Source organism: Pseudopodoces humilis, chromosome 20 (assembly GCF_049639895.1).
Source record: "Pseudopodoces humilis isolate 2021_Gansu_Grassland_sample_001 chromosome 20, ASM4963989v1, whole genome shotgun sequence".
NCBI lineage: Eukaryota > Metazoa > Chordata > Aves > Passeriformes > Paridae > Pseudopodoces > Pseudopodoces humilis.
In genome coordinates, this window is record NC_142219.1 from 6793544 (window position 1) to 6807034 (window position 13491).

Here is a 13491-nt window from a genome sequence, read left to right on the forward strand (position 1 = left end):
TTCAGCCTAGATGATTAAATTTAGCCATCTGAGCTCAGCATAGCATCAGTGGGTTGAAAATCCAACAAGCTTTATTTGGGATCACTCACCCCTCCAAAATTAAAAACATCTTATGTGCACACATGCACACACACGTGTGTTTCTTTCAAAGAGCTGGAAACACTTCAAGGCTCCTTCACCAGCTCCTTCACATTTATTCTGCCCAAGGGACCTCTTTAAAACTCTGGCTGCACCAACATCTTTGCTCAAAACACAGAGGCGGAGATAAGGCATCCCAGCTACTTCCCCCTTCTCCCCTCCAAACATAGGAAGTTCATTCCAAGTTAAAGATCTCTCAGACTCCTGAGGACATTTGAACTGAGCCAGTCACCTGGGATGAAATATGAAGTTGCCCAAACATTCAGCCAGAGCAAAGAGAAAATGCTAAACTTGGGGTTTTAAAAAGAAAATGAGAAGGAAAAAGGGCAAGTTGTCATTCCACAATCCCAGCTTACAGGGGAAAAACAAAATAAAGACAAGTCTTTACTTGCTGACATGGCTGGAACTCACTGTGAAGCTACCAGAAATATGATTCTTGTGGTTCCTAGCAAAAGCCCCAAGTTCTCCTCACAGTATTTCCAAGCTAGGGAAGTCTGAGCTCTTTGGATGCTCATCAACTACAGGCTCTGAGGAAAGACTATCCCAAGTAAGATAGAAAACTCCAGTCTGTTGGTTTAAGAAGTGACCACATTTCCTTCACTAGCTGACTGATCTAGAGATCAAAGAGGGTAGGACTTTTCCCAAGCAGAGGACAAAGTTAATCAGAGATTTTGGAAAATTAGTGCTCTATTTAATTTTGCATTTTCAGCTCATCTTTGCATGCAAGGTTTATTTTCTTCCATTAGAATGAGCTAGATACAGCTGCAGCACATCTAACATGTTTTTTCCACCTGGCAGTACAAGAATTCCTAGAAATACATTGGAATTACCACTTCTCTCTCTGCCAAATTGCCTTTGCTGTTTGAAGCATGAGCAAAAGGAGACTCTTTCATCCCACATTAGGGCAACTCTTCAAGTGTCTCTGAATGAAAATAGCAGAGTTAGCAGAAGCAGGTCAGACATGAGACTGACACAGCACAACAAAAATTGCTGACATTTGCTTAGTTATTAGCTTCCCCCATCTCCTTTTATTTTAATCTTTATTTGTAATTATTTTTCAGCTTGATCTCCAAAAGAGTTCCCATCAATTATGAGAGTACCCTGCTTTCTGAGGGGTCTCCCTTGCCCTACCAATATCCCTGTCCCAACACAAACCCACCTTCTGCACACATGTAGTGCTCCCTGAGCCAATTCACACAAACAAGCTCTGAACGGGGTTCAGTGTGGGACTCAAGCTGGGCTGAGCATACATTTGCTTTTAATACATTTATGGTACCAGAGCAGTTGCACTCATGTTTTTAAACAAGGACCTAATACTTCTTGAAGTGAGTGCAACCTGCTGGATTTAAGCAAAACCAAACCCACATTTTTTAACAGATGCTCTGTTATTTTAGTGGTGGGCAGCAGCAGTTCCACCACATGAAAGTGATTACGGATGTGACATTTCCACTCTGCAAATCCCATTTTCAGGAAACTGACTTGTCTTGTATTCCTTCTTGGCTCACATCAGACAGCTTCACAGGGCCCTGTTTTCACATTTATCTCCAAGTTTTCTATTGTTTTTAATTATTTGCAGAACACTTGAAGAGAACAAATATGCAGGTAGGAAGGGAAGAAGGCTGTGAAAGCCTCTTACTGCAGGAGACAAGGAAAACAAAAATACTGCTAGAAGAGTAAGGGAGGGAAGCAGGAATGCAGTTCAGCAATTAGAGCAAAGAATGCAAAGTCTGAATGAGACATGAGAACTTGGAGGCCCAAATATGCCTCAGTCTGCAGACATGCTATTCTCTCTTATTCTTCCCATATGTGATTCTGCTGTAGCTCAAGCATCACAACAAGATTGCTAGGAAGGCACTGCTTTATTTCACTGGAGAACAGGCAACATTCTAACACTTCCTATGAAAAACAGAATAATCAGGGAGGATGGGAATGTTTGCATACCCTTGGATGGAGGCAAATAAGCTCTGCTGGGATGGAAAGAGGCTGGCAGGGCTCAGGGTACCCTCACCTGCTCTAGGTCTTCAGGGCCAGCTCCCAGAGCCTGCCTGTGGATGCAGCATTCCCTGCAGCAGCTTTCCAAACCGTTAGGCAGGCATGGCCACAACAAATCCCTGGGAATCAAAGCAGCTGCAGAAGAAGTGGCAGGAGAAGGTCAGTGATCTCATTAGAGCCAGGAGGCCAGGGCCCCCAGCCACAGCGAGGTCCCAGCTCCACAGCTGCAGTGTGTTTTGATACCTGGCTCTGGCAGATTGCATAACTACACCATGAGGTCACCATCCCTCCTCCTTGATTCTCACTCAGAACAGGAGGTGGGGAAAAGGGAAATCACAAGAAAACAAACATGGGCACTCCGACAACCACCAGGCACAGCGACGCACTCCAGCCTCCGTGGAGAACAACAGCCCTCCTCATTTAACTCCAGAGATGCTTGCTCCCAAACAACAAAAAAATGCTTGTTCCCAGAGACACAAGCAGGGGCTGTTTTCTGAACAATCACCCATGGAACAGCCCAGCTTTCCATAGCATGATCAGCAGTATATGCAGTCTGAGCATACATTGACATTTTGTGCTTGTCTTCGGGGCACGTGGAAGAAAGGCAGTCGAATGCTCTGCTGCTTTTAGGAGGTTCTGGTGAGAAGGAAAATCAGTTCATCCTCATGAGACCAGGGATGCCAACCTACACTGTAGTTATGAGCAGTAGGCAGATTTTTCTGCAGCAGCCACAGACCTTTTTGAGTACCTGATTCAAGATTCCTATATAAGATGAAGAGTGCCCAGCTCTGGGTGCAAGGCTTTGCTGGCTAATTTGGCTCACTTCCTTCTGCAGGCAGAAGCCAGAGTTGTTTCCTACCGAGGGAAATTCAGAGCAATAGTTAGAGATGGTCTTAACAGTCCTCTGGAAGAATATGTCCCTGTCTCAGCAAAGGTGGGACTGCAGGAGGCTCATTGCTAACTCAGCCACATAAGGGCTCAGAGGTGAAGTCTCAGAACGCTGAAAAGAATTCCTCTTCTTTTCCATCACATCACAAATAGGCAGAAGTTTTAGTTCTCCCCTTTCAATTCTCTAATTAGGATGGAGCTGGATTCACCTACAAGATCCTTTACAAGTTACAGCTGTGATCTATATTTTTAGAGCTAGAAATGCTTATGATGAATAGTTTTTCTCTGGGCTTGGCAGCTCATGGGTACATTTGCTACCTGTCAGACTCCCAGACTGAAGTTATCATTACAGGAGTCATCCTAGCATTCACTGACTACTCAACAGTTGTTGCATGTCTAGGTGCAGACATGCTTATGAAGTGGATAAAATGTTGGTAGAGTGTGAAATACAGATAGAAATGCTCTGGAAGAGACCTAGGCCAAGGCACAAGACATTTTTTCTTTAATTTCATTTACATCCAGGTGCTTTTACTAGAAACTAAGTGCCAGGTCTTATTCTGAACTCTTCTCTATCTTGACTGCAGCCCCACATTACAATATTAATTTCCTTCTTTTCATTTCAGTCTGAAAGGGACAAAAGCCAAATTGTTTTTCTATCAAATGATTTGAAAAATCTATTAAAATATGCAAATCCAGTGCTTGGAAAGACCCACTTGACTAGGCAGTGTTCCCATGGGGACTATAACCATTACACCCATATAGCAGAACTATTTTAAGCAGAAACCTCTCATAACTGTCTCATAAATTTATTGTGCTATGCTCATGTAACAAATGTGATCTATGTCCCTATGAGAGCAGTCTGAACACTGGCTTTCCCTTTTCATCACAACATCAGCTTTTATGCCCAAGGAAGCATACAACATATCTAACATAACATCCACAAGGGAGTGCTGGAATTCCCAGCCTTTTCTTGCAGACCTTTCGGACTAATCCTCACAGGGGGGGAAAAAGCAAAGCTAACTCTTGTGACTGGACACTCAGCAGACAAATAGAGATTCTCCAGCAAAGATGCAAGATGCCCTATCAAATAAGATCCTTCATCTATACAAAGCTGCTATCCATGTTCTAGTTTGTTGGGTTTCTTTTTCAGAAAATACCCTCATTCAAACATACAAAAAAATGTAAAGCCTTAGAAAGAGAAACAAAGGCATCATTTAGAGTGTCTCCTCAGGCAAATAATCCTGAATATGATGGGACCATGGTAAATAAAAGTAAGGCAGTGTAATGAAGAATTCAAGATGCCATGACCATTTGCTTCAGGGCTTTAATAGGTCACATAGGTCTATTCTCTACTGGAGCAAGTTCTCATTAACAAAGTGTACACAAAACACCATAGAAAAATTAACAGTAAACGATAGGGTTGGTGGGAACTGACGGGGTGATCCAGAAGATCAATCTGGTTTTCATTTTCTATAAATTGAGCAGTTTAAAGCAGCTCAAATTAAAGAGTAGAAAACATGGCCAGATTGTTTTCTACTGCTTGGTAACCAGATGGAATATATAACAAAACAAAAGCTATAGTCCTGCAGTAGAAGTTTACTTGTGGAGTTCAGTATAAAAGTCCATTGAGCAAGTTATGTACATCCATAGGAATCTGTAAAACTAATATTCACAAATTAACTACATATATATCACCTCCCAAATACACGGGAGAGATTTAAATAATGAAATCCATATGCACCTTAGGTACCCAAAACTGCTTTATTTCATTTTGAAAGGACAAGAAACAGGAGAAAGGAGAACTGAAAAGCAATCCCATGCAAAGTTTGCTGGCCACTTACTGGGAAATAAACTTGGATTTTTAAAAGCAAACAAAACACACACATATACATGTAAACTGGCCTGGCAAATATGAGCTGTTTGTGCTTGGACTTCCAGCTACATGATCCTATTGTAACATTCAGACACTTCAGATGTTTCATGTGCGGGAAGCCTATTGTACAAATGTATGGAGAAGGAAACATTCCATATGTGCTTGCAAAACCTGAAAATATTCTGTGTCACCGTTACCCTGCTGTAGAGCTGTTATCTCAACTTTTTGGGGACAAGGTTGTTGTGTCACTAAAAGTCATTAGCAGGTGGGAGGGCTCATGCAGAAGACACAGGTAGCACAAATGGAAGCAAAGAAAAAGCCTCTTTATGCAATCTTTTTAGCTTCCACATGAGCTATTGCTGCAGCTGGAGCTGGAGCATCCAGGGGTCTGCTATGGTCTGAGTGCTCAGTTTTGGATGGTATACAAACAGCAGCACTTCTCCCCACCTTGTTCTCCCAGGATTAGTCTCCTCTTGTGGACTCTGGAAAGGGAAATTTCCAAGACTCCGTCTTTGCCAGGATTTCAGAGAGCAGGATGCATGTAAATTTTACTTTAGTGCTTACACATAAGGAAAGACCACGAGGGCACAGCAGGGAGGGTTGGGAAAAAGCTGAAAAAAGTATCACAGATACTGTAGACAGAGGAAAAACTAAGCCTGGGTTTGTTGTTACAGGGTCCCAACCAGTGAGCAGTTTGTTTTCCTAAATAAATCTGCTTTGCAGACATCCTTTCTTCTTCCCCATTCAAGTTTCAACCAGGAAACCTGGAATAAGTTGCTGTTGATTTTAGAGGCAAATCAAAGTGCTCATCTTGCTAAGCTCGCATTTAAAGTTAGTCTTGATGAGCAACTCCTTGGGGCCCTTGTATTCAAATAGTGAGGTCTTGGATTTACCTGAAGTGCCCACCCATGCAGATCTGGAGCACAGGAGGAAGTCAAGGGCATGGGCAGCCCGGGCTTTGAGCCTCAGTGCTCCCAGTAAAGGCTCCAAGTTTTCAGTCAAAAAATCCCTTTAATAAAAACTCAGTCTCTCAAAACAGCAGTATATTTACTAACCAAGACCAGGAGAGAGCTGGATTTAAGTAGAATAAATGGATTAGAGCTCCCACTGCTAATCTCAAATTAAGTGCAGTATAGAGGAGGCACTTGGAAAGGCTGAGTGACCAACTTTCTGAGATTTAGACCAGGCTGGACTTTCAGAGGCATGTCATCCCACAGCTCCTGTACCCAGGAAGCTCTCATTATTGGCCTCCTTGGCACCTGACCCTAGCTAGTCCTGCTACACCTTAACAGAATAAAGAAATACAAATACTACAAAAACAGATCAGAAAGAGATCTATGAACTTCTGAAATCCCTTCCTAAGAGCTGATAGTAGTTCTGAATGGAGGCTTGTGGCAGCCCATTTTGTTTAGTTCATTTGGTGTTGAAACCTGGCTGCTAATATAAAGAAATGAGAGGAGTAAAACACAGGATGAAAATGAGATAGTGTAGCAGGTTATGGCTTGCATGTGAAAAATTCACTTTTGTTTTGCCACTTTGAACACCACCCACCCCTGCTTTCTATTGAAGCATAATGGTACTGCCTGTACTCCCCAGGACCAAGGATTTCACATAGTTTCTGTAATTAGATATTTGTGCAACTCTGAAATCCTCTGATGAAAGGTACTGTAAAAGTATTACCAACTCTTCCACCCTTGGGTGAAAGGGCTCCACCCAAACCCAAATACAGATGTTGTCCTCAATGCACATCATTACTAATCCAAGCCAGCAGTACTTATGGCCTGATTTAAATCCTCCTGAAGTCTCAGATGACTGTGAGCTCCAGTAGGGCCCTAAGAACTCTAGAAAGGAAATACAGGCAAATTAGCCTTTGCTCTTCTCAAAGTTGGAACCTCCTTTCCATTGGCAATGACGTGAGTAAGGATACTCGAAATGAACGATGGGGCCATTTGCTGCTGAAAGCTTGTAAGAGGAATGATAATGTTTTTACAGAGTTTGAAAACCAAGGCTGACAGTCAGGCTTCTCCCTGCTGCTGTGAAATTGTTACACATATTAATACAAGTCCCTACAGTGCCCTGTCCCTGCTCCACCCTTCTCCTGCCATGAATTTGTACAAGAGGATGACTTTTCTATTTAGTACTTCCCATACTCAAGCAAGCCTAAAAACCAGGCTGAATATTTATCATTTCTATATCTGGGATATCAGTGCATACTAAGAACAGTGTGTAATGGGAAGAACTGCTTTACCAGGCCTGGTCTAGCTACACTACTCCTGGGTAGCCACTCTCTGGTACAAAATATGCCATAAGGTGTTTTGTTTTTTTTAAGAAGAAAGGGAGATGGGAAGAAAGAGACCTGAATATTTTACCACCATTCCAGCACTGTCACACAAAGAAGCACGGGAGAGAATAGTTATTATTGGTTATCACAGGAAAGTTTCTTTGCTGGGTCTTTGCAAACCAGTGCAACAGGATTGTTTGCGCCAACCTCTTAGATAGTAAAGAAAAAATGTTATTTCAGCATTTTCACCCCAAGGATGGTTGGTATCTCTACCAGCACTACAGTCTTTTAGCTCCTTCTGCACAAAGATTACCCACATAATTCCAGAAATCTTCTGCCACTGGCTTGTTTTTCTTACCTTGGCTGCTGCTTCCATTGCTGGCCTTGGCGAGCAAGAGAATTATGGCTCAGTTCTACAAAGAGAGAATCCCCAGTGCTGTGCAGAACTTGAGGCCAGCCTTGTCCATCTTCTCAGCTTTCAGCTTCTTCAGTGCTTCCATAATTAGAATTATCAGGACTAAAACACTGTGGACATTATTGCTGCTTAGCGTGAAACTAACAAGAGAGTGCCAGATTTATAACACTCTGGCCAGGCAGAATTAAAAAAAAGTTACAAATCATTGCCCAGTTCCAGGGATATGTACTCCAGGATCTTATTTTGCCAGAGACTCCATGTGAACTTTAGCCCCTAGAAGAAATCCGCCTGCAATTTTCTAATTTAAATACCAGTCAGACCAGTGGCGGGATGTAAACTAACATGCATGAAAAATAAGGGTTCAATGACCCAAATCAATTATGTTTTAAGGGCACTGCTCTGGACTCAGTAGGAAATATTTTAAAGAGGAAAAAGAACTAAATAGGATCATTCATTGAACTGACTTGGAAATGAGGCAGAAATCTGGTAAATAAGAAGTTCAATGCAAGTCAGCTTTATGGACCAAATTTAGTGAATTAAAAAAACCCCAACAAAACAACAATAACAAAAAAGCCCAAACCAAAACCAGAAAAAAATAACCAAAACAATAAAAAAACAAGTTCAGATAATATTTAGGCTCAAATAATGTTTCAGGCTCCTGGGTACTAAAGTGAACAGTGCAATAAAACAAAGCAATTCTCATGCCTTCCTTGATCCCAGGCAGTTTAACACAGTTTACTTCCAGACATAAAAAAGAACCCAAAACAATTGGTTTATAGAAACCCTGAAACTGCATCTTTATTAAAATAAGACAACCCCTAGGTCTTCTGTATAAAGCAAAAATAATAATTTAATGAAAAAACATCTTCTGAAGTTCAGAACCAGATTCTGTGACTGGATTTTTAAAGTACATACACAGAAGCTAGGGAAAAACAGCTCTACTGCTTCAGAATATAAGAATATAACTGCTCCCCAAATTGGCTGAACATCCAAACTCTCTGCCCAGTAAACATCTGATCTGCCAAGATACATTGTAAACACAATAGGATGCAGTTATGGCAATTAATCAAGATATAAAGAAAATGGGAAAGACCTATCATTTCTCTGCTCCTCAAGCACAAAGTACTTTCACAAACAGTGAAGAGATTAATAGATATTAAGTTCACTGCCAAAAAAACCTTCAGGTTCTTTGAAGGTGCCTTATTTGTCTTGACTGGCTTCATCCCTTGAGACAGAAATACAGCCTGGTGTGCATACCCAGTGCCTTACAGTGATGAATAAAGCAAAAGCTACCTGGACCTAAAAATCCCATTAAAGTGTTACTAAAATAACCCCCACACCTGGCAGCTGCTGGGATTGGAACCAGATGTGCAGTACATCTGGTAAAGAATGGGACTGCTGCTAACAAACACTGAGCTATTTGAGGGATATACTTTTCCAGTCCAGCAATGGTCCAGAAAGACTAGTAAAAGTTACATATTTTGCCTCTACTTTTCTCAAGGCAGATGCTGACCACTGACAGACCTATTGTGTGCCAGTTTAAAACATTTGAGACCTTCCCTATCCTCCTGTCCCAATCAGAAGTGCATATTTTGCTGCTCCAGTTGCATAATTTACTGATTCAGCTGCATGCTTGGTTGATCTGGTAGGAGACTAGTACAGTAGTTGAGATTCTGGATACATTGCCAACTGTGCAGCGTGCTTTGTTGATCAGGGCTGTAGAATTTAATAGCTGAAATTTCATACACTTTACTAATCAGGCCACATTCTTTGCTAATTGAGGTGCATATTTTAGTAGTTGATTTTTTTTTTTTTTTAATCTTTCACTGATCTTGGGAAGGATCCTGCTCCCTCCGAAACCAGCAGGAATTTTGCCATACTTCTTGCTGGGTAAAGGACTAAGATTTTCACTAGAGGGTCTGGAATTGCTAAGATTTCTTCTCTTAAACAGAACAAGAAAGACTTGATTTTTTCCTTTAAGCCAGCAAGTGAACAGAAGAATACCAGATGAAGGATGGCACTGGCATAGAGAACTCCACAGGGATTTGATTAAACAGATAATATTTAATGGACATACAGAGACATAATTTTGAATGTGTTACTCTTTCATCAGGCTTACATTCTTCCTTCAGGATAAACAAGCCGCTTATCTGCACATCTTGTTCCATTTGATACAGACACGCAGGAGGAAACATCATGCACCTTATCTTCAAATTTTCTTTCATTTGATCTAACTCCTATTTTTAAATTGCTGTGGTACTTGGTGAAGGATTCCAGAGAGAGCTCTACTTTGCCACAAAACATGTTGCAAACATCCACGCTACCTCGCAGCATCAGAAATTTTCTCAGCTCTTACTGGCAGAGACCACCTTCCTGGATGAAAAGAACAATTCAGTTCCCTGTACCTCATGCAGACTTTGCCCTTGCCAAGGGAGTTTCTGTTATGTTTTTACACTGTTAACTCTAAGCCAGAAGACAAATAATTTCTCATAAATCGTTGAATACCTTTTTTTAACTGATAAATTGAACTACATTTGAACCACTAACTTAGAGTGGGACGTGTATTTCTTTACTAGCATAGCAACACTATCAGTGTAGCCAAAAAAGATAAAAATAGTGACGCCTACGCAGCACAGTGCAGTCCTTGATGAGTGAAGAGCAAGTGCAACTTACTCCAAGAAATAATAAAAACAGGGAGCAAGAGATGCACACACACGTCTGTTTGGACACAGAGCTCCCTGTCATATTAAGGAAGATAAGCAATAGAAAATGCTTTTCTTTCTGCAAAAGAAATTGTCCAGTATGTTAAGAGCCTATAAGCAACATGATCAAAAGAATCATTGACACAGCAAGAAGTCAAGTCAGGGAAAACAGGCAGGAGACTGCTGCTTCTTCATTAAGGAGGCAGCTTCTTTTCTGTAGTGCTGTTGGTCAATACTTTAGTTCAGTTACTGCCTGGTGCAAAATCAAACACTCTTGATTTAGAGTTAGAGAACAATAGAAATTGACTAGGAAATATTAGAGAAAAATTAGAAAAAATTAGAAAGTTTACTGATGCATTCAGAGTGCCATCATTGCTTTTCACCCCCAAATGCACAGCACACACACTTGCTCCTCATGATTGTACAGGCAAAGGCAGAAGAGAAACAGCACAGGAAGGATGCAATAATTCAGGGAAGCAACCAAGTTATGTAGTTTAATAAGAGAGGTATGCAACTGGATGAGGGTAAGCTTGCATTCTGCAATGCAATCCTGACTTGAAAGAAACAAAATACAAAGCCCCACAACCGTACAATTCAATAGATCTCGGTAAAGTTAGTATTTTAGGGCCAGAAATGTGGCTTAATTAAGTTCTTACTAAGCTATCTTCACTAGGATACCAAAGTGAGATAAAACATCTTCATTTCAGCCACAGTGATTGCTGTGTGTTCGTGTGCTGAGGCAGGGAATTACTTCATCAGGCATGTTTATAATGCTGTTTGCCACCAGAGAAAGCAACCCCACACTTTTTCTTTATATATACATATATATGTAACAAGACATAAATGCATGGAAAAATATTTTCTAATACTCTACTGGCTCACGTTTTACAGAATTGAGAATCACTACTAGAAGTGTCAAACCTTTGTTCTATCACGGTCCATAGGAAAAGCCCCACTCCCTTCAGCGGGACCAGGACCGCTCACCCTTCCCAAAGCTCAGAGTGACTGCTCTGTAGCTGCTCCCGGTTATGGGGTGCTCTGTTTCTTCCCCTGCCTTTCCACCGCAGCTCGCGTGCTACCTGTGCTCAGCCTCCCTCATCTCCCCGTGCCCGCCTGCTCTCAGCAGTGCCCGGATCTCTGCCCTGGGAGCTGTACTTGTCACTCGCAGAGTTTATCTGCTCTCCCTGCTACAGCCGAGGTGCGCAAGAACGGGGAGAGCGAGCGTGGGGGCTGTAAACCAGCACGAGGTATTTGGTTTGGACTCCCCAAGACAGGCTGTGCCCGTGGCAGGGATGCCTTTGGGCGAGCGTTCTCATTTCTGCCGGGAATCCGTAGTCATTGGGCTTTCACCGGATTTCGGGTCCGGTCGTACCGAAGCGGAGGGGTTGATCCGGAGTCCCGGAGCATCGCGTCTCGCGGTGCCTTTCGCACTCCGGAGCGAGTCCTCGGCCAGCACTACACCCCGAACACCGACAGGCAGGGGCCCAAGGGACCCGCAGCCGCCCCCGTCGCCGCCGCCCCGCTGCACCCGTCCCCTCCCGGTGTCTGCGGCGCATCCCTCGTCCCGGGAGCACCAGCGCACCCCTCACCCGGCCTGCTGGCAGCTCTGCCCCGGGACTCCCGGTCCCTGCCCTCCTGCCGGCGGGGCTCCCGGGGCACCCCGTCCCTCGCCGCCGCCGCGCTGCCCTGCCCGCTGCGGGCGGGGGCTGGTGCCGCCGGTGCTGGGGGTTACCTTGGCTCCCGCCCCGCCGAGGCAGAGCGCCGCGGCCGCCGCCAGGACGAGCCCCGCGCCGGGGCCGCTGCGGTGCATGGCGCGCCGTGCCGAGCCGTGCCGAGCCGTGCCGAACCGTGCCAAGCACAGCCAGTGGAGCTGCCGCGCTGAGCAGTGCCGAGCCGAGCCGTGCCGAGCCGCGCCAAAGCACCGCCAGCGGAGCTGCCGCGCTGAGCCGTGCCCCGAGCGGCGCCGCTGACAGCGACCCCCCGAGCCCGGCCTCCCCGCCCCTCGCCCCCTCCCCCGGCCGCTCCCCGCCCCTGCCCTCCCCCGGGGGGTCACCTGCGGCGCGGAGCTCGGCGGGGACCGGGCGAGGCGCTGCGGGAGTGGAGGGGGCTGGAGGGGAGCGGGGGTAGCCAGGTCCGAGCCCCCCGCCCCGGGGGTGCTGTAACCTCTGCGGGCTTGGGAGCCGCCGGGCTGGAGGCAGCTCAAGCCTGCGAGCAGCGGCGGGAGGGGGCTCCTGCGGGAAGTTTCTCCAGCGGGGCGGTGGGAGATGGAGGAGCTGCGGTGCTGGCGATGGAGAGGGCGGCTGCCCCGGGCAGCGCACCCGGCCGCTGCTCCAGTCCCCTGCCAGACCCCGGAGCCCAGTCAAGGGAGTGAACGGTCAGAGGAATGGGAAATAGGAAAGGGGCTCAGGCCTTTCAAAGCAGCTAAAAGCACCCCGGCTCCATCTGAGCACGAAGCAGAGGACAGGAAAGGAGTATTCACGGGCATCCTGGGGAACCCAAAGCACAGGACCTGCACAGAAACCAGCAGTCGCTGGTCAGGGTACAGCAACCACTTAACCTTTCTGAAGGTGATGGGAGGGCAAGGGACACTCCTTGTTTCTGATGCAGCTTTCTGGTTTACACTCTCCTGTGCTCCACTGATGCATATCACATCCTGCAAGTGATTCTTAATCCTGCAGATGACAACTTAATCAATGAGAAAAAGTGGCTATTATCTTCAGTTGGTGTCCAAGTGGGTGCATATAATAAGCATGAAGCTGGAGGACTGGTGTCAAAGAAAACTTTTTTTTTTTTTTCCATGAATACAGTCTTGTGTTGAATGCATCCTGGCACTGAGCTCGTCTAGTCCAGGCCCATTCACCTGCTCCATGGGTTTGGTGTTTTCTTTGGAATGTAGGAGATGTTTGGATCTCAAAGAAGTGAAACAGATCTCTACTTAATCTTTGCAGTGCTTGTGAGATGAAGCTGCCTGTTAGCTTCTATTGGACGCCTACAAAAAGTGACAAGATGATTAGCCCAAGGCTGAGGGAGGTTCCAGGACAGGACTCTGACTGCCCTCTGCCCACAGGGACCACGTTCTCTCCCTGGGAAGTTTACAAATGCTGATTGAGGAGTAGCCCTTCTATGGAAGGACACATAAGGAATGTCTCCATAGCTTAATTGGCTGTTTATACTTCTTGCACTGAAAGCAGAAGATGTAAAT

The 13491-nt window shown here is 44.8% G+C and overlaps 1 protein-coding gene across 3 annotated transcripts in view; it reads right to left on the minus strand.

Moving 5' to 3' along the window:
- The window catches only part of LOC106628249 (uncharacterized), a 31864-nt gene extending 19648 nt beyond the window's left edge, over positions 1-12216 (minus strand). Inside the window, exon 1 of one of the 3 annotated variants that reach the window (XM_014253657.2) lies at positions 12022-12216. In XM_014253657.2, coding sequence (XP_014109132.2) covers positions 12022-12099 — 78 coding nt within the window. In that variant the 5' untranslated portion in view covers positions 12100-12216. Of the gene's footprint in view, positions 1-2079; positions 2182-7530; positions 7594-12021 lie in introns of those variants that run through there. The other 2 variants (XM_088065240.1, XM_088065241.1) reach the window with 2 other exon arrangements.
- Positions 12217-13491: the final 1275 nt, after the last annotated feature.